Source organism: Sturnira hondurensis, unplaced genomic scaffold, assembly GCF_014824575.4.
Source record: "Sturnira hondurensis isolate 20B ecotype Veracruz unplaced genomic scaffold, ASM1482457v3 Scaffold0013299, whole genome shotgun sequence".
NCBI lineage: Eukaryota > Metazoa > Chordata > Mammalia > Chiroptera > Phyllostomidae > Sturnira > Sturnira hondurensis.
In genome coordinates this window covers 356,423-376,617 of record NW_028085930.1, presented here as the reverse complement: position 1 = coordinate 376,617, position 20,195 = coordinate 356,423, and the positions used below count along the sequence as shown (strand labels likewise).

General features: G+C 48.8%; 1 protein-coding gene across 1 annotated transcript in view; it reads left to right on the top strand.

The window, feature by feature from the left end:
- CLSTN2 (calsyntenin 2) overlaps window positions 1-20,195 on the top strand; it is a 588,535-nt gene that overhangs the window by 496,960 nt on the left and 71,380 nt on the right. The window contains exons 7-8 of the mRNA XM_037061175.1: window positions 4,202-4,450; window positions 11,727-11,848. Of these exons, the coding sequence (XP_036917070.1) occupies window positions 4,202-4,450; window positions 11,727-11,848 (371 nt within the window). The remainder of the gene's footprint in view (window positions 1-4,201; window positions 4,451-11,726; window positions 11,849-20,195) is intronic.

Below are 20,195 nucleotides of genomic sequence, written 5' to 3'. Positions count from 1 at the left end.
GCTGCTTATCCCCACCCCTTCCCATGCTGTGGTGGACCAGGAGGAGGCATGTCAGTCACCATTGCCACAGTTCCACCTTGAAGTGCTAAGGGCACTCTGCCCTCACCAAGACCATCCAGAGCAGAATGAAAACCCCTCAGTTAAGCAGGCCAGATGCTGACAGCTTCCCCCAGGCTGATTTGGGTTCTCACACCGCAGCGTACCCTGAAACCTGAATCGTTCACCCCTGTCTTTATCTACTTGCTGGCTCACAAAGGCTTCCCTACCTTGAGCCCTCTGATTCCCAGCCCTCCCCTGCCCACCACGTTCAAGCTGCAGCTGCTGTGCCCCAATCCAATGTGCCCTCTCAGCGGGCCAGTGGGTCCCAGGGACCTTTGTGGACGAGTCCCAAGGAGCATCTTGAATACACCCTAATGTGCAGACAACGCCATACCATCTTTGCTAGTGATGTATCTGTTTACCCACTGCTCTTCACAGGATCCCTTGGGGACAGGAGGGAGAAAAGAACTTTGGGAGAAGGCACATCTCTCTATTTGTTTAAGTACATTGAGAAATGAAATACAAGCTGTTGAGTTTGTAGGAATCTGCACCATCTGGTTAAATGCAGCTTGAGGCTTCCCAGAAGGCAACATCTGTGGGTTAGGCAGGGTGGCCTGCTGCCCCCTCAGCAGGGAAGACAAGGGAGCTCTGCATCCATGGCCTTGCTAGGTCACATGCTGTCTCCAGTGCACCTTTCTGCAGACAGCCGCCCGTGTGGGGAGCTGGAGAGAAGTGTGTGCTTGGCAGGACACTACACTGTGTGGAATGTCAGCTAGGGGTCTGAGAGCTGGGCCTGCACTCTGGCTAGCTGTGTGGCTGTGTGATCTTAGCCATTTCCCCTCCCTGGGCCTCAGTTTCTATGTTTGTAAAATGTGCAGGAGGTTGTGCGAGTCCCCTCCAGGTTCACTGTGGTGATGCAGTGGGGAGGTCTCAGGGGTGAGGAAAGAACTGGAAAGCCCTGGTGATGGGCCCCTCACTAGCTGCTTGTGATCCAGTGCTCACTGAGCTTCAGGTTTCTGATCTGCAAAGTGGAATCGTAATAGTATTCACCACATAGCTGAGTAACTAAGAAAAAGCTTTGAAGTACTTAATTTAGGTCTGGACTCAGTACCCCAAAAAGGTTCCTAGGAAAATAATAATAATGCCCTGTAACTATGAAAAATAAACTTCGATCTGCATAGGATACTTGTACAGAAGAACCCTGACCAGGGCTGGCCTTTGTCAAATGCCACCAATGTTGCCTCCCGATCTCTTTCTGTCTTCTCCCCGCCCACACACTTGTGCTTATATTATACCTCTCCCCCTTTCTATACACCTGTGTGGGGGAACATTAGAAGTATCCCCTTCACCAATCTAAGGTGCTAATTACAGTGTGGATTTTACAGGGACCTTTGATTAACAACAACATGGTCCTTAGCCAAAAAAGGCCCTCAGGTGGTGGAGTTTTCAGCCCTGGCACTTTCCACCCTGGTTCTGCTGTGTAGAGCCCGGCCCACGCACCTCTGCCCTGGGCCCTGCTAGGTGATGCTGGCCCCATTGGCTTGAGCTAGAAGTCAGGAGCCCTCAGTGCTCAGGCTGCGTCTCACTGGCCACCTGAAGTTTCAGAAACCGACACATACTCTGTGTGTGCCGGTCACCAGGCTGTCTCCATGCTAGACAAATCTTGGTGTCAGAGCGAATTTAATTACTGGTCAAGGAAACTGTTGCCGTGTTGCATTATTCTGGGAGTTCTAAGAAAATGAACTTGTTCTGAAGACCAGGTATCTCCCACTTCTAATCTACCCCCAAGTCTTTACCGGCTACCATGTTGGTGGATTTCATTCATTCAAATAGCTCTGGAGGGTGATAACCCTTAAGGCTTTGTTAGTCACTAAAACATTAGTGTGAATTTGCTTCTCAGGTAAGTAAAATAGACACCAAAGGAGGCCCTAGGGGAACGGGACGAGAACCAGTAGACATTGACGAGAGGTGTGGGGCGTGGACAGGAAGCTGGATGGGCAGGCTCACACGAGCATTAGGTAGGTGGCCAGAGCGTCTCATGGAGGCACTAGATGGGAGGAAGGGCAGTTAGTTGTACACATTAATGGAGTGTCTACTGGGTGCCAGGCATGCTACCAACCAAAAACTCCTGGAAAAATGCATGTAAGTACAGCGGTCAACACAGCCCACATTTGTCCTTGATATGCATAAGAGACAGGGTAACCATGAATGGGAGACTGAACGCTTCCACCCTCTCAGAGTCTGCCCTTCCTAGAAGCCTGTCCAAGGTGAGCCTCTCACAGTGCTAAACTGAGCATATTTTCCACATAACAAAACTTTCAACTGAAAGCCAATGAGTGCTCCACCTTAGACCCAGAGATCTGTTCTAAGGCCGGAGGCAACAGTGGCTGAATTGAACATTTTCAAAGAAGTATATTGGTTTCCAATATGAGGGATTTTCAAGGGTCATTTTAACTATAGGAGGTGTTTGTGGTAGCTGACTTTGGAACTCAATCCCTGGGTGAGATGAGGCTTTATTATGCAGAATTCAGAGGTTCGGTGATCCTTGACAAATGGCAGGCAAGACACCCAACCACTGTCCATTGAACCCATCAGCATTTACCACAGACTGGTCAGTCCTGAGCCAGGAGAGAACCCCCATACCTGTGGCCCCCAGCACCAGGCATACCTTAGATGCTCTAGCTCTTATTTCCTGACAGTATCAGGAAGGCCCTGGGACTTCCTCCATGCTGAGCCTTGCTCCTGTGTGGAATGTAAGGACGTGGAGAAAGTACAGATGCAGAAGCTCAAGGATTTTCCCAGCTGGGGAATCCAGCCTTCTCTTTGGGCCAACCCCTCTCACTCAGCTCTGCCCTCCACAAAGTTGTAGGTGTGATTCTCCTAAGACACAGATCTATCCATGATACTCCCACTGCTTCAGGTCAGGTCCCCATGCATTAGTATGGAATCACAGTGGTAGCAGAAATAATAACAATTATAATAATAATGATGAAGTGATAGCTGATCTGAAGTGAGCGTGCACCTCATGGTGAGCAGGCCGCTGAAAGCTCTAATGCAATTTCTTATTCAGTCCTCACAACACCCTGGGAAGGGAGGTAGTGTGAAAGGTGGGACGTCAGAAAGATAAAGTGACTTATGCACGGCAACAAGGCTACAAGTCACACTGGCAAGCGTCAGAGTCAAGTTTGGCTGACTCCAGAACTGAACTGCTGTACCCTTTGGCCTGCACAATGGTTATTTTTTTTAAAAGTATAGTGAGTACAGGTGGCTTCCACTCCCCATGGGATTGGGACCTAGAATGTTCCCCCATCACAGCCCTGATCATAGTTGTCTGTCCACTTGTTGGTCCTGATTCAGGGCTTGTGCTGATTCTCCTTTACGTCACCAGCACCTGCCAGGGGTCTTGGCATCTCCTGGGTGCTCAGTAAGTGGATGACAGGTTAATGGATGAGTGCTTGAATGCATCTGTTGATCCCAATCAAACCCTGGCCTTCTCCAGGAACCTTCCTGCCTCCTTGTAACCCCCCTGGGGATTCCCATTTTCCTAAATTCCTCCACTATATTTTCCCTACGTGGCAGTTATCTGCACTCTGTCTTGCCACAGGCAGAACCTTTCTGAGTAGGTTACTGATGCCTCCCCAGGGAGACTGTAGCGTTTCAGGAGCAGGGATGGCGTTTGGCCCTTCTTTTTCTACGTCACCCAGCTCAGGACCCGGCACAGACCTCTAAATAAGTACAGTGAGTACAGCTGACCCTTGAACAATGTGGGGGTTGAGGTGCTGACCCCAGCATGCCCCAAAATACATGTGTAACTTTTGACCCCCTTCAGAACATAACTACTGATATGTTCTGAACATAATTACTGTTGACAGCAAGCCTTACTGATAATATAAGCAGTTGATTAACACCTATTTTGTATGATATATGTGTTAATACTATATTCTTACAACAAAAGAAAATGGTATTAAGAAAATCAAAAAGCAAATACTTTTACAGTATTTATTGAAAAAAAGTCACATATAAGTGGACACATGCAGTTTAAATCAGTATTGTTCAAGGGTCCGGTGTAGTTAATCCTGACCTAGCAGCAGAGTACAGAAGGTGAGGCCACCCACCCCATTAGGGATGACCCTTTCTTCTTTCTGTCCCCCGTCCCCTGCAGGAGCCTCCTCTGGCATCATCGACCTCCTGCCATCCCCCAGTGCTGCCACAAACTGGACCGCAGGACTGCTGGTGGACAGCAGTGAGATGATCTTCAAGTTTGACGGCAGGCAGGGTGCCAAGATCCCCGACGGGATTGTGCCCAAGAACCTGACGGACCAGTTCACCATCACCATGTGGATGAAACACGGCCCCAGCCCCGGTGTGAGGGCGGAGAAGGAAACCATCCTCTGCAACTCAGATAAAACTGGTGAGTCTCGAGCCTAGCCCTTCTGGTGGCCGCCTATATGTCCCAGCAGGTTAGACAGAGACAGGGCCACCAAAGATGGGGAAGAAAAGCAGGAGTGTGAGAGGGGCCCTGGGAAAAGATTCTGGTCTCTGGATTTCTGGCTGCTGATTCCTGGGCTAGGGGTAGAGCAGGACCAGAAAAAGGACAAAATCAGATGTACAGACACAAAGAATGCAAAAGCTGCCCCTGGGGTTGGAGGTTTCAAACTGGGTTCTTCAGAACCCCAGCCTCCCAGAAGTCCATTGGGGCTGCTGTACATGAGACAGGTGTGGGGGTGCATCCGTACTTCAAGCAAAGCAGCTCCACCTTTATTATATCATATATAGGAGTGGGCGGCAGTATGTTTATAGTTGTGAGCATATGCAACACAGAGTTAATACAACTATTGTAATAATCATAACCTGCATGTCCTTTTCCATAGGAACAAAAGTTTATTTTTAATGAAAGGGCCCTGCTAGTTTAAATTAGTAGTTTGAATACCAGTGCCATTGATAATAATGATAGCAGGGCCCGCTGTGCAAAGCAGTTCACAGTTCGGTGGTTAAAATCTTGCCACCGTTTATTGGCCATGTGGCCTTGGGCAGGTTGTTGAACGCATCCGTGCCTCACGTTTTCCATGTCTATAAAGCAGGCATTACAGTGTCGTCCACCTTGTCGGGTTCTTGTGAGGGTTAAATGACCTAATTGGAACAGTGCCCGGCACGTAGGAAGGGCAGCCTGTGCCAGCTCTCACTCTTCTAACCAGCGCCTCCCACCTCCACAGACAGTCTGGTGAAAGCATTATTGTGTTTCCCATTTTAAGGACAAGGGACACCCCTGGTGGGTTAAATAAACTTGGCCCGAGTTACATGGCCAGGAAGCCTCAGAGCTGGAAGCCTGGAGCTAGTCAGTTCCAGTCCTGTGCTCTTGTGCCTGCCCCCACGTGCAAGCATGCATGCACGTCCATGAACACTCTGATATCTTATGCAAATTTTACGGTTCCATCTTAAACTGTAAATTCCCATTTCAAATGCTACTTTTGTTAAATTACCCAAAATAAATAACCTCGGCAATGAGGAGACAGTACAGAAGGATGGCTGACAGCTCAGCCTCTGCTGACGGGCGGCCCAAGTTCCCGTCTCAGCTTTTCTACTGCCTAACGTGTGACCTTTGAGGAGTTGCTCATCTCTCCTTGCCTCAGTTTCCCCAAATGTGAAATGGGGAAAATAAACATTAAATAATGTACAAAATCACTTAGCAGCACCAGATACTATAAAACCAGTGTTCTGTTATTTTACTTGATGGTATCATTACGGCTTCCGAGTTTTACATTTTGCTGCTACCAGAGCCCCACATTTCCTGTTTCAGTCCATCTTTACAATATATGTTCATGCATTTTCTGGATATAGAAACTGAGACAGAGAGGCACCCAGCTTCCCCTGGTCATGCGGTATGTCTATGTCGGAGCCAGGACCAGTGCCCATTTTCCCCGGGACCTTCTGGCAAAAGGGACCTCGCAGACCTACATGAGATGGCCCTGCGGTTTGGGACCAGACTCAGAGGTCAGCCCACAGTCCCAGGAATTGGCCTGATCCTCCCAGTGCCTGACTGGGTGCTCCCTCTGTGATCCAGGAGCCAGGCAATGAGACAAAGGCTTAGGAAGGTATGGAGAAGGCAAAGCAGCGTGAGCTGGGTTAGTGGCCTCACACATACAGCCCTGGCTGCAATGGATCCAATAGCCCTGGGAAGCAGGTCAGATAGATATTAACATTCCTGCTTGAAGAGAAGGGAATTAGAATATGAAAGGTTGAGGGACAGGCCCAGGAGAACTGCTGAGTGCCAAGGAAAACAGGCTTGGCCCTAGGTTCTCCCGCCGTGTGTTCCAGGCCCACGCTATTGGATCTATGGATCCCAACCCTGCTACATATGAGAATAACCTGGAGTACTTTTTAAAATATACAAATGCCATCCCCCACCCAATAAATAAATAAATCTGAGTTTCTGGGGGATCCTTTTTGGTGGCCTTGGCTGAAAACCCTGCGTGGACAATGGCACCTCGCCGGCCTCACCGTCCTCAGAGCAGTCCAGGCACCGGGCTGTTGGGCACCCTCAACCAGCGCGCCCTGGAGCTGGTCGGCCTGGGCCTCAGGGTCAACAGTGCCTTACAAATTAGTTCAAGACCTGCACAGAGAAAATGGGGGAGATTTTTCTCTAACTTAAAAAAAGCCTATAACTACCTTCTTGCCCTGTATTTTAAAATGTCTGGAATAAATTAAGCCTGATCAGGGCTTTTATGTATCAGAAACATTTTTTTCAAATAATAAAATCAACACACATTTATTATATCACGAAATGAGAAAAATATAAAAAAGAAGATACAAATCACCTAAAATCCTAAACTTGGAGATAGATCCTGATAATACTTCATATATTTCATTACCAAATCTTGTATTTCTATGTATCTGTCCTTACAATTTTAATCTGTCTTAAAATACATGTGATACTACTGTTATCTATTACTTCTATATAATATTTTATCCAAATCATTTTCCTATGTGATAAAATATTCTTTAAAGATATAAATTATATGGCAGTCTGAAACTCTGTCATGTTGCTTTATTATACTTTGATTGCCTCCCTTTTGTTAGACATTTAGATTGTCTTTTTTTTAATGCAAATAAAGCAACGCTACAATGAACATTCTTGTATATACCCTTATGGATATTTCTGATAGAATTACTGAGTCAAAGAACATAAATGTTAAGAGGGTTATTGATGTAAATTACCAAATTACCCTTCATGAAAATTGCACTGGTTTCTGTCTTGTCCACTAAGTAAAACTTACTAATGCTAAACTAATTTATAAATAGTTGGACAACATCCCTGGCTGTTGTGGCTCTCTGGATTGAGCTCTGGCCTGAGAACCAAAGGGTCACTGGTTCAATTCCCAGTCAGCCCACATGCCTGGGTTGTGCGAGAGGTCCCCAGTAGGGGGCACTGGAGAGGCAACGACAGATTGATGTTTCTCTCCCTCTCTTACTCCCTCCCTAAAAAGAAAGAAAGGAAATCTTTTTTAAAAGTTGGATAATAGAATTGATTAGCAAGCATGGAGTAATTGTAGTTTTTAAAAAGTAAGAAAGAAAACCACTATTACCATCACCAACAGAAAAACATCTCGGTGGCTAACACTCTTTCATCTCAGCTTCCCTCACATCAGCGTCCAGCCATCCTAAGTGGGGCTGGGGATGAGGAAGCTGCCCTTCACCTAGATATTCAGGGACCCAGATTCCTTCCATTGTTTGGCGCTGCCTTTTCCAACCACAGAACAGTAAGTTAGAATAAAGTAGAGCATAGAAGTGTCTTATTGGCTAGATCAGAAAATGGAATGTCTCACTTTGACTCACACTCTACTGGCCAGAATTTAGTCACATCGATCCACCTAACTACAAGGGAGGCTGTGAATTGAGTTTAGCTGTGTGTCTAGGAGCAAAGGAAACAGGGTTAGGTGAACATACTAGAGCACCAGGTAGAGAGCACTGTCTCTACCACAGGGATATTCTGTGGGGCAACTGTGCCCGCTGCAAGCTCACCTTTGTTGGCCCTTTATTTTCTCTTCCCAGTATGAGCAATGCTCTTTCCTACCCTCCCTCTGTACCTCCTCTCCCCACACACCTCTGCCCCTCCCTCCAGGATCCCCTCTGCCTGGTATGCAGCCCTCTTGCTACCTCTGAGTTTCAGCTGAGAGCAATGAATGACAAGTGGCCACCTGCAGAGCCACTTCCCTGTGGGGCTTTTCAAGAGGGAGGGGTCAACCTGGCCCAGCAGTCAGGTGAGAGAGGCAGATGCCAGCCTGGTATAGAGTACTAAGGAGGTCCCCCTGACCGCTGGGAAGAAGAAAGGTGCTCCCATACTTTCAGAGATGCCCAAAACCACTCAGAAGGGTCAAGGTTGTCTGCTTTAAAGAGAAAGTAGCAATCTCTCTTCCAGTGAGTGGCCTGCAGGCCGAGCTGCAAGCACCGTTCTGTCTGCTGTAGGCTGGTGTTGGAGCAGAGACCAGGAGCCCTGCGGAAGTTTGACTCATCCCCAGGGGTGTGGGGGGTCTAAAAGCTGGAGCCTCAAGCCCAGGGGGTGCCTCAGTGGTGGGATGAGGAGAGAGCGGTGGGAGAGCAGGTACCCACTACAAGTTGGCAGGACACAGGTGGTTTTGTTCTTATTCTTGTGAAACATACGGGCATCCAGAAGTGGGCAAGACTAGAACCAATAGGGCTTCGTGCCAGGAAGACAGGATGTCAGCAGGAGACGCAGATGTCAGGGAGGGAGACGTTCCTGAGGGAGGGCAGGAGGCGGGAAGAATCACGAAAGGTGAACTGGAAAGAGCGCCCTCACACCAGGAATGGGGCGATAAGGGCCAACAGAGGTGGGTACCAGAGCTGGTGCAACTGTCCCAGCCATTGAGAAGGGGAGTGCCACTTATCAGACCAATTTTTACAATATATAAATAGTATAACAGGTCCGTTCTTATTGAGCACGTGGGGAGTGAGGGTGGGGTGGGGGGAAGAAGAAAGGGCTGGAAAAAATATTTCACTGGGACCCAAACCCACTTCATTGACCATGGGGGTCATGCAAAGATCTCCGCAGGGCCTCTCCAAAACCAGTCAATGTGCCCATGAAGGAGCCCATACGCAGACACCTGTCATGATGAAGGACATTGGACATCCACAAGAAAATGACAGATTTGACTGGCCCTTTAAAGAGACTTTCCACTTCATCCTTTTGCATCTGCCTTCCTGCCTCTGACAGTGACTGGGGCTGGAGGAGGTTGGGGGAAGAGGGAGTGGGACAAGGAGAATGAAAGAACAGACCTTAGGCCATTCGCTGTTCTTTTCCCGCTGTTGGTGACGAGGTCATAGGTCAGGACTGAGTGGAGGGAGCTCTTTTCATCAGATGAGAGATTGAAGTTCCATTTGGAGAGAACCCTTCAAGAAGACTTTAATATCTGAAGGTGTCCAGAAGGCTCCCAGAGACATGGGCAAAGAGAGAAAGAGAGCTGCAACAAAGACCACTGAAGGCCGGGAAAGGCAAGGAAGCTGATTCCTGAGTGCATCATGTCACCAGCCCCTTGGCCACATCCGGTACCCTGGTGTGGGTGTGACTCCAGGAATGCAGACAAGTGGGGGGAGCAGGAGGGACAAATCTCCTAGGCTAGAAGATGCTCTGGACCTCTTTCATTCTTCTTGTTCCACCTCCTTACCCACAACCTCTCCTGACTCCAAATAAAACTGAAGGGGAAAATTCTTCCTATAGTTTCTTGGTATGTGTCAATAGAAACTATAAGAAATCAGTTATGCTATTGTGAGGGGGGGCAAGAAATATTTAGTAAAATCCCTATAATCAGGCCTGAGTGTTTCCCAACCCCAAAGCAGTCACTGGCCCAGACTAACTTTGCCACATTTGCCAGCTGACCATTCACCTTCCTTCTATGCTTTGGTTGAGTTCTGAAGAACGAGTATGCTTTTATGCAGATAGCACCCAGCACTGCATTTTAATGCTGCATGGCCATGAAGCAGTGCAGCAGTCCTTGGAGGACCTCACAGTCACCGAGCGGCCCACCATTCTGGGCAGGGGCTTTACACACACTTTCTCACTGTATCTATTAAGATGCTTTCAGTTATAAGGAATGGGAAGTACAGATCAAACTGGTATCACAAAATCCAACTATAAAGTAATAAAAGGAATGCAAAGTTCTTACAACTGAAAATGTCTGCAGATAAGACAGCTTCAGGCAAGGTCTGATCAAAGCCTGGATCCTTTTCCCTGCGATTTCTTAGCTCTGCCACCCTAAGTGTGTCAATTTCACGTTAGCAAATGTGGATGGGGCAGTACCAAGCTTCCAAGTTATATCCTACAACTTCGAGAGAGAGAGAAAGTGTCTCTTCTCTTTGCTTTCTGCCAAAAGAAAAAAAAAGTAGTAGGTAAGTAGTGCTTTCCCAGAACCTGTCAGAAAAGCTCGTGAATCACTGGCCTGAACTGAGACATTGCCAATTCCTGAGAGAAGCCCTATGGCCAAGAGAATAGCCTGCAATGCTGACTTGGACCTGGACCCTGGACCACTCATGGTGGCAAGGGGATTTGCATCTGGCTTTTGGCCAGAACCAGTCAGAGCCCATTTCTAGCGGTGTGGTTGGTGTTGATTCCTTCCACTCAGGCCACATGGGCAAGGTCTGTGCACGATGTGCAAGAATCAACCGCTATAGCCTGTTCTCGTGATAGGATACGATCCTATTCCGTGGGTCAGGATAAGGCAACAATGTTAAAGAAACCCAGGTTCTAGGAGGGTAAATAACCTTCCTTGCATCACCCAAAGATACAGCTCCATTTAAAGTCTGTCTGAATCTAGGACCCATGCTGTTCTCATTGAACCTCCTCCTCTGCTCATCCACCCATCCTCTGTGGAGCATTTGCCCTATGGAATATTCCTGTGTGGGCTACTGTATCCTACATGTGAGTTCTCTGAATGTTGCTCAAAGACTGTTCCTCCCCACCCCATGGGTGCTGACTGGCGGCTACAGGACATCATCACTGGGACTGACGACATGAAATTTCCTAAGCAGGAAAGGAGGTTTTTATATCAAAGAAGGGAAGAGTCTCATTCACTGTCTGCCTATGGATGAGAGAGGCTTGGAAAGACACAGAATTATGTGTAATGTTGGAAAATCCATCTGTCCCCTCCTGCCAGCAAACTGAAAGTGAGGCAGCCCCCCTTCCCTGCACAGAGAGCTGAGGAGAGGTGCTCTATGCACCCCCCCGCCCCGCCGTCTGATGCAATAAACGCCCAGGCCTGGCGGAGAAACCAGCTATATATGAAAGAATCCTAGAGTGAACCATCCGATTGTCAGAGAGCTATCCTCAACTGTCCCAGAAGTATTTTACCGGAAAATTAAAAAAAAATAAAAGCTTGTTAACCTAAGTAATTTTTTTCTGGGGTCTGAAATAGCACCTAAGCATAGGTTAGGTTGGTATGTAATGCCCAGGTGACTTCTTAGCAGAAGTTTTGCTGTGGGCTTTCTGGAATCTTCCTCTTGCATTTCAGTGAGCTCTGCCATGTAAGTTCTAGACCATTCATCAGAACCAAGTATAGAAGAGAAACTGGAATGCCAGTGTCCTTTGAGGTCCTGAGTGATGCAGAGGGAAGTCTCTGGTGGAGGCTGACGCTGACACAGGGGTACGCTCACCCCCCGAATCCTCTCTCTGTTTTCAGAAATGAACCGGCATCACTACGCCCTGTACGTGCACAACTGCCGTCTGGTCTTCCTCTTGCGGAAGGACTTCGACCAGGCCGACACCTTCCGTCCTGCCGAGTTCCACTGGAAGCTGGACCAGGTACGGCACTCACTGGCGCGTGGCCCCTGCTCACCCCTTTGCAGGGGTTATGTGCTGTGCTCCAGGAATGATGGCAGGGGGTGGGCACCTCAGGGTCCTGGTCACTTGCTGATTTTGGGAAGAATTAGCTCAGGGAGATGAATGGCATCTTAAAATCAGGATGGAAGTGGCCACTTTAAAGACCAATCTGAGGTGGGGAGGGCCACTCCCAGCTGGAACCCCACAGGGTCAGTGGACCTGCCCCCTGGCTGTTTGCTCTGCATTGAGCTCACAGGAAGCTGGTTCTCTTTCTCATGGTCCCCAGGATCAGTTTATGGTCTTCGTTAGCACATCCTGTGTAGTGAATGCTCTGTGTCTCCCCTTTGATGCTCTTCTCCCTCCTTCGGATGAGGGTGTAGCCTTGTTTTGGGTGGCATAGGGGACCCGACGCCTTTGAAGTAAGCAGTGACATGGTGCACTGTGAGCAATGCGTACTCTTTTCTGAAGTGGAAAAATCTATAACTCACTCCAGAGCCTCGCGACTTGTGATCACAAGGACCACTGTGTCGCACTTGTCAATGACAAATGAAGTGTCTCGTTTGAATCAAAAGCTTTGAAGTGTCTGCTTCTGACACTGGTGGCGCAGAGAGTGCGGAGGTGGCACTCACTTCTCTGGGAGACTGTGTCACGGAAGAGGGAGTCTGCACCACCAGCCTGCAGCTGGCCTTCAGGGAGCTTTGAAGAGCGGGGTGTGAATGGTTTTCAATTGTTTTAAATTATCAAGAGGGAGAGTGCCAGCCGGGAGGGGAGGGGTTGCAGAATGGGCCTGCTGAAGGAAACGGGGAGATGATGCTCATTCCATGGCCTCCCTGCCTGGTGCCACAACCAAGCACTGTTCAGTGCGGGGTGGGGGGGGGGGTTCTGCCCAACCCATATCCTGAGTGCTGCTGGGGACCTCAGTCTCTAGAACCCACTGTGTGAGCTTCCTGCCTCTCTTTGTCTAGCGCTGAACGTTCCATAACCCTTTCCCTCCTCTCTGTGTATTCCCCTCATCTCCCCACCCTCTCCCAGTAGTGCTTAAGCGTCCAGGCCCACCGCCCCCCCCCCCCATGGGGCTGACCTCAGAGAGTGCTCCTGGGAAGCATTCCAGGAGGAATCCATTTACATTGAGATGAAAATGACTGCTGCCCCCTTTTACCCACACAGAAGTGCAGACATATGCTCTTTAAAAGAGATTCATTAACCTCAGGCAATCCCTCAGTGGTGGAACATCAGACGAGTGACAAGGTCAAGGATGCCAAGAGGATAGGAAAGCTGTTTGAGGGAGCCCAGCAGCAATTGATTAATCCATTCCCAATAAATCGCATTTTGCTGGATCCTGGGGTTTTGGAAATAAGGTGTCTGATTACTATGTTTCTCTGAATGAGGAATTCTGGGTCTTGCAAAGGGTATAAAATCTTGACATAGTTTATTTGATTTCACAGCAACCTCTCAGCTACCTTCCAAAGTGCCATATGGCTTATACAAGATGTTTTTTAATGTATAATGTGAATTGAGGTCAATTAAAATAAATCCCATATTATGAGGGGTTTTAATAAGAACATTGCTGTACTGCCTGAGACAATTATAAATGCCCTGCAGCATTTTCTAAGCTGGGATTGAGAAGCACTGATAGAGTCAAATGAAGTCACGGGGCTTGAAAAATAAAAATAGCCCTGGCTGGTGTGGCTCAGTGGATTGAGTGTTGGCCTGTGAACCAAAGGGTCACCAGTTTGATTCCCAGTCAAGGCTGGGTTGGGGGCCAGGTCCCCAGTTGGGGGTGAGCAAGAGACATCCACACATTGATGTTTCTCTCCCTCTCTTCCTCCCTTCCCCTCTCTTGAAAAATAAATAAAATCTTTTAAAAAATAAAAATGAGTGAGGGAGGAGTTTCAATTCTACAGATAAAGATATGGTGAATCTAGGAATTCTGAAATGTGTTCCCCAAAGTGGTGACTGGAAGGACAGCTGAGAACCACTGGCCACCACCCAAGCCACCACCACACACTGTGCACATGAGCTCCTCCTCATCTCTGCCACCGTCCCACCCAGGGGGCGGCATGAGGCAGGAGACCGAGGTCCACTGACGTGCCCAAGGTCACACAGCATGGCTGTGCTGAGAACCTGCCTTTTTCATCATTCTGTGCTGCTGCTCTGGTGAACTTGCTAATTTAAAATTTTTAATGTTTTCATTTCTAAATTTAAAATGTTTTAACTTAGAGATCAGAATTATCACTGAAATGCAAAATGTTTACAGACTTAATAAAACTGGCTGGAAGTGTCAAATCTTCACTGAGCTGGGGCCACCATGACAGAATGCCCTTTACTTCTCACTGTTCTGGAGGCTGGGAGGTCCATGATCAAGGTGCTGCCGGCCTGTCCCAGGGAGGGCCCTCTTCCTGCCTTCTGTCAGTTGCCTCCTTGCCTTGTGTCCTTACCTGGTGGAGAGAGGAAGCTCTGCCCAGGTACCTTTTCCTCTTCCCGTGAGGCATCAGCCCTATTGGATCAGGGCCCCACGCTGTGACCTCATTTAACCTTCATTGCCTCCTAAAGGCCCTGGCTCCAAATACAGTCACACTGGGGCTTTGACATATGAACTTGCGGGGACAGGATTCAGTCCATAGCATTCTTCAACCGAAGAAATTAACATTTTTTTAAATGTAAAAGCTGCCTAGTGACAATAAGAAGCCTCATCTCACCCGAACCACTGCCCTCCCTCTGAAAGGAGCCGCAGTGAGCAGTATATAGGACACCTCAAGCACACTCATGCTGGCAGTCCAGCAGGGTCTGTGGATCAGCCCGCAGATCCCTCTCCCCTACTTCCTCTCCCTGTGTAGACAGAACCTTACCAGAAGTTTCTTAGATGGAAATCACTTAATGCCCAGCCTGTGCATACCTGATAAAGTTTCCCGCCCCCCCCCCCAAGCCATCCTGAGTCACCACCCCCTCCAGCCGTGTGTCTCTTCCTGTCCTTCCCGGACTTCACAAGCAACTCCATCCCCATTCTTAGTGTTCCCTGGTATCCAGGCATCCTGCCCATCTGCTAACCTTGCCCTGGGGTCCTGGAAGGCAGGACTGTGTTTTGCTCTCTCCAGCTCCTCCCAACACGTGGGAACCTCGAGCACACAGCTGGTGTCCAGTCAATATTTACGCAACAGTGAGTGAATGTGAAGATCCAAACTTGGGACAAATGCGGTGAGGGAAGGAGAAAGGAATAGTCGAGAGATCTTTTAAAACTTCCTGGCAATTGATTGAATTTTGATCCATTTTATGGAGCATTCTAAAATTCTAAAATTTTAACACTTTTAACTCTCAAACATTGTTCACCTTTGAGCTTGTACCTTAGTTCAAAGATTTTACTGGATTTACCACCAGTGACTGTTTAGAACTTTCTGGCCTTGGCCAGAAAAGACTGCAGCCAGTCTAATGCACATGCATATTAAAATTCCTAGACCATCTTGGGGATTCCAATGCACAATAAATGCGTTAATGACTGATGGGCCTCATTTATTTCCTTAATCAGCAGTTTATTCTGAGCACAAACTGTGTGCCAGGCTTTGTGCTGGGTACCAGGGATCAGCCATTAAATTAGGAGCTTCTGCTCTCTAGAAGTTTCCATGATAACGGGGCAAACAACACATACACAGTTTACCTCAACCTATTGCAGTATGTGCTGGGGCAGAGGGCAGGGGACCTGGCTGGGGGAGCTTGTGGGAACCCATTCTGGGGCCCCTGACAGGGGCCTGGAGATAAGGGACTGTCAGCTTTCGGTGTGGCAGGGCGTAGGGATGGGGCAGGAAGGGAAAACGCTGGCCGGTGTTAGGAGGAGCAGATGGATTATATCCCAAGAGGCGTTTTATGTCATGCTATTGAGCTGGTACTTTATTCCCAAAAGAATTAGCCACAATTGAGGCATTTTGTTATATAAAGAACACTGAGAATTTTAGGGGTGGGTAAATGTGAAAAAGCCTAGTATGACATTCATAAAATGTATCCAATTTAAGCAAATATAACCCAGGCGAAGTCATTCAAGGCAGCCAGTGGCAGTGGCTGCGTTAGAACCAGGGTCTCCCCTTCCTCTCCCCACAGCCAGGCAGGGAGACCAAGCACTTGACAGGTGCTGCTCGTGGGCGCTGAAGTCAGGGCAGGAAATGCAGAATGGTTTCCACACAGCAATTCGGGAGGTGCCCAAGGTGAAGCGGGTGCTGCAGAGGAGCGGAGGGCCTCCTGCAGCCCCGCTCCTTAGTCCCCCCCGCCAGATGGCCTTTGCCGGGGTGGACGGACTGCCAGGTAAATCCGTCGGCAGGCAGCTCCAGGAAATGCCCCTGACAATCCAGTGCACCTCACTAAAGGGACCATAATGATGAGGAGAATGTCATTTTAATGGGATTTTTACTTATGATCTGCTAATGCTAATCCCTGGAGCCTTCAGTTAATCATGTGCAAACCCAAGCGAGAGCAGAGGAGAATGCCCAGCTGTGGTATTATTTGGATACGGTTGACTCAGTGTTGCGAATCCTAATCATCTTCCCTTTGGACTTACTGTTGCTTAGAGGGAAACCTACTGGTGTTTTATGGTATTTTTCAGTCATTGGGAGGCACAGCTTGAGTGACAGCCTCAGTTGACCTGCAAGAGGACAGGTGCCCCCAGTGCAGAAAAGGGACAAAAATGCCTCTCTGAAAAATGGCAATGGGCACAGGACGCATTCTGTTGGCCATTGCCTTCTCTGTGCCAAAATTTGTAACAGGCACCAAGGGAAGGGAAGAAAGACAGGACACTGCCCTGGGGGAGCTCACCGCCCTGTCTAGTTCATGGTCCCTGTAGAACATCCTCCTGCAAGAGCACCAACTATAATGATTATGAGCAGGGAAAAGCAACAAAAGTGAGTGGAGGCGCCTCACTGGGTGAAGGCTGGTCCTTCCTGGGGATTAAACCACCACCTGGCAGCGCCAGGCCATGCGAGGACTGGTGCAGCACCTCTAATTGTTCAGAAGTTGGAGATCAGACTTTTACGTGAGATCTCCCAATTTGTAATATTTTTCTCATTTAAAAACATGTATCACCCAACCAAACAAATGTTCTGCAGTGTACCTTTATATCCTGGTCACCAGTTTGAGATGACAGACAGACAAAATAAAACCACTGTTATTTTGACACAGGAAGACTACTCCATAACTTGTCCACATGAGAAGTGTGGATCCTCCTATAACAAGGCCCACTTGTCCTTTGTAAATGCCCCCTGTTCTCCCAGCCCCCACCCCACCCCCCAAAAAAGAACGTAAAGGCTTTCCAGTGGCAAGCCCAGGGGCTGGACATGTAGGGTCCCCATCATCCCCTCACTACACCTAGAGGGAAGAGGCAGGTGCAAGTGGGTCAGGAGCCCCTAGACACCAGTATTGATGGTGGTCTTCCTTCTTCTTGCATAAAGAGGAGAGTAAGGCACAGGTTCAGTTTCCCCAGGAACAAATGACAGAGCTCGGATTTGAGCCAAATTCTCACATTTGTCTTGGGCCAGCTTTTTTGCCCATCAAGTCCATTCTACTTGCATAGGATTCTAAAGCTCCTGGAAGAGGCTGCAAGTGAATGAATCCTTTATTCTTGGTGAGGACATAGTGTTAGAATGATGCAGAGTCAGTTTCCTCGCATCTGCTCTTTTGGCCATGCTGGGAGTCAAATGGGTTAGTTCAATCATTATTATAGCCAAGTGCCAAGGCGTTAATTGGAAAATGGTCAGTGCAGTCCGGGCCAGTCCTCTTAATGATCAGAGCAATCGGGCCTTGTCAGCGCTCTCATTCTGCTGTCAGAGACGAACCCTGTGACACGTCAGCCATGTCTCCCCTAACGCAGGGACGCCACCCTGCTCCCTGGCCTGCCCTGTAGACTGACCTGCAAAGAAACCCATTTTCCTGTAGGGATGTGTGTCCTAAACAGAGGAGGGAAAATGTCCAGGACCTCTTGGGTGTCTCCTTCAGGCAAAACACCTGCCCTTTCTAAAATGCCAGATTGCAGGGTGGTTCTGAATGAATGACAGTTGTGGAGAGTCACAAATACAGTGACTCATGTGTTTATTTGTCTGCAATGCATAAATAAGTGTCCCTGACAAGCCCCCTCTTCCCTCAAAGTCCTCCTCCCTCCTCTTTCCATCTCCACAAGCTTCCAGATGTTTGGGGAGAGGTGGCTTCCGTGGCTTCATGGGGTTGGCAAAGGAAAGTGCTCAGAGCCACGTAGTTTTCCCAGCTCAGAACTGTGCAGGGATTGGATCTTCTGCTCCTTGGCCAGGTGACTGCTGGCCTGTTGGCTCATTTCCTGTTTTCATTAGAGTAGGTGCTGACCCATTGTCTGAGCCAGGCCCCCTCTACCTTGAAGCCCCTTGCGTGTTTTATCATGCCCATCTCTGCCAGTCACCTCGATGCCATGACACCTCCCTGGGGCTCCTCTGGGCCCCCTGTAGGCTATTCTGGATAGAACAATGGCTCCCAAAGATGTCTACGCCATAGTCTCTGAGACCGGTGACTGTGTTACCTTACAGGACAAAGGGGTCTTTACAGGCAGCCTGATGTGGTCATAAGGGTACTTACAGGAGGGGGCAGGTTAGAATCAGATATGGGACAATGGAGACAGGGTGTGTGGAGCCCTGAACCAGGGAATGTGTTGGTCTTTGTGAGCTGGGGAAAAAAAGACAATAACAACAACAGAAAAAACAAATTGGACACCTTGATTTTAGCCCAGAGAAACTCATGTCAGATTTATGACCTCCAGAACTAACTAATAAGTCGGCGTTGCTTTAAGCCACAGTTTAAGCTAACTTGTTACAGTAGCAATGGGAAACTCGTACATCACTGAGGAGACTTGGGGAGGCCTGGAGGTGCCTCAGGCGTGTAGATTCCGCCACCTCCCGCTCTGTGCAGCGTATTCAGAAGACCTAGGCTAAGCAGGCCTCCAGACTCACCCCTAGAGTGCCTGGCTGCAGGTTGAAGGTGTGGCCCTGGGAGGGAGGGAGAAAGAGGCACGGCCTTCTAATCCTCCATTTGCTTCTCACTCCTTGTTTTCCACCAGGCCTGCTTCCCCACCCACCTCTGGAGGAGGATCCCCAAGGGGCAGGTAGATTTAGCCTTTCCTTCCCCTCTAAGCCAATATTCTCCTTCTAGCCTAAGGTGCTGGCCTCCTGCCAGCCACAATAAATAGAAAATGTACCTCCTTTGCCTTCAGGGAAGAAACAATGAGTCCTCCAGGCTTGTTTCTGGAAATGCTAAAGCAAACATAGAAGATCCCCTTCCTCTTGACAGAGCCTTACCTGGAAGCTGAAAGTTGACAGAGTGGATGCACAAATGAGATTCTCTGAATCATACCTGCCCATCCCCCGCATCACAGGAACTTGCTTCACTGAAAGGTCCCTCTCCCGCTCGCTCGCTCACACCTGGATCCTCTGTGCCTTTCAGTTTTTTGCCCCAGCAGCACTGGGTCCAAGGCAAGAGGAGCCTCCCGATCCAGTGAGCACAGCACAGGGTGGGGCAGCACTCTCTCTCTGGGAGCATCCCTGCCACAGAGGGGCACGGAGCACCGGGCTTGAAGGTGGGGAGCATTTCTGGGGGGCCTCCCGCACCCTGACTCACTCTCCCACCTCACCTTTTATCCTCCCTGGGACGGCCTCCGAATGAACTCTGCCCCGTCTGCCTCTGTAATGCAGGCAAGTTTCTGATCTGTGGTGGGCAGTCAGCAAACAGTGACTGCTGCTATTCTTGGGAAGAAATAACAGTATTCTGCAGAGTCCCAAAGGCAGAAGCGCGGCTGAAAGACGGGAGTTATAAAGGCATCCAAGTGCAGTGAATAAAGGGAAGGAAGGGAAGTTCAGCAAAGTGGAATTCAGGGTTGCCAAAGGTTCGTGAAGCTGGTCACACTCCTAACCAATAGTGGGATCCACTGACAGGTGGATAATTCCCTTTGTATCATGCCATGGACATAGTCTACAAACCCACTGAGGGTTTCCAGAGCCTTATTTATCAATGTGTCTTGAGCCGTTTGCTTGGAGAGCTGACGTCTCAGGGCTTTCTTGGATGTCCGTTATTACTCCAAGGATTTCCTTCCTCTGATTCTCTAAAGACCCTGTGCTCTCAGTGACTTCAGAGCTGCAAGAGCGCCCCTCCCTTCCCCGCTGCAACCTCACTGGCTTCTCCCAGGTTCTCATCCTCACTTGAAGTAGAACACTAAAAAGCTGTTACATTTCAACAAATCAGAGACACTAATTATTCTATACTTTCTCACTTTTTCTGGCAGGCCTGGCTCCTTTCTGGTCCTTTTTCCCCCGGTGAGCACCTGCTCGGCAGTTCC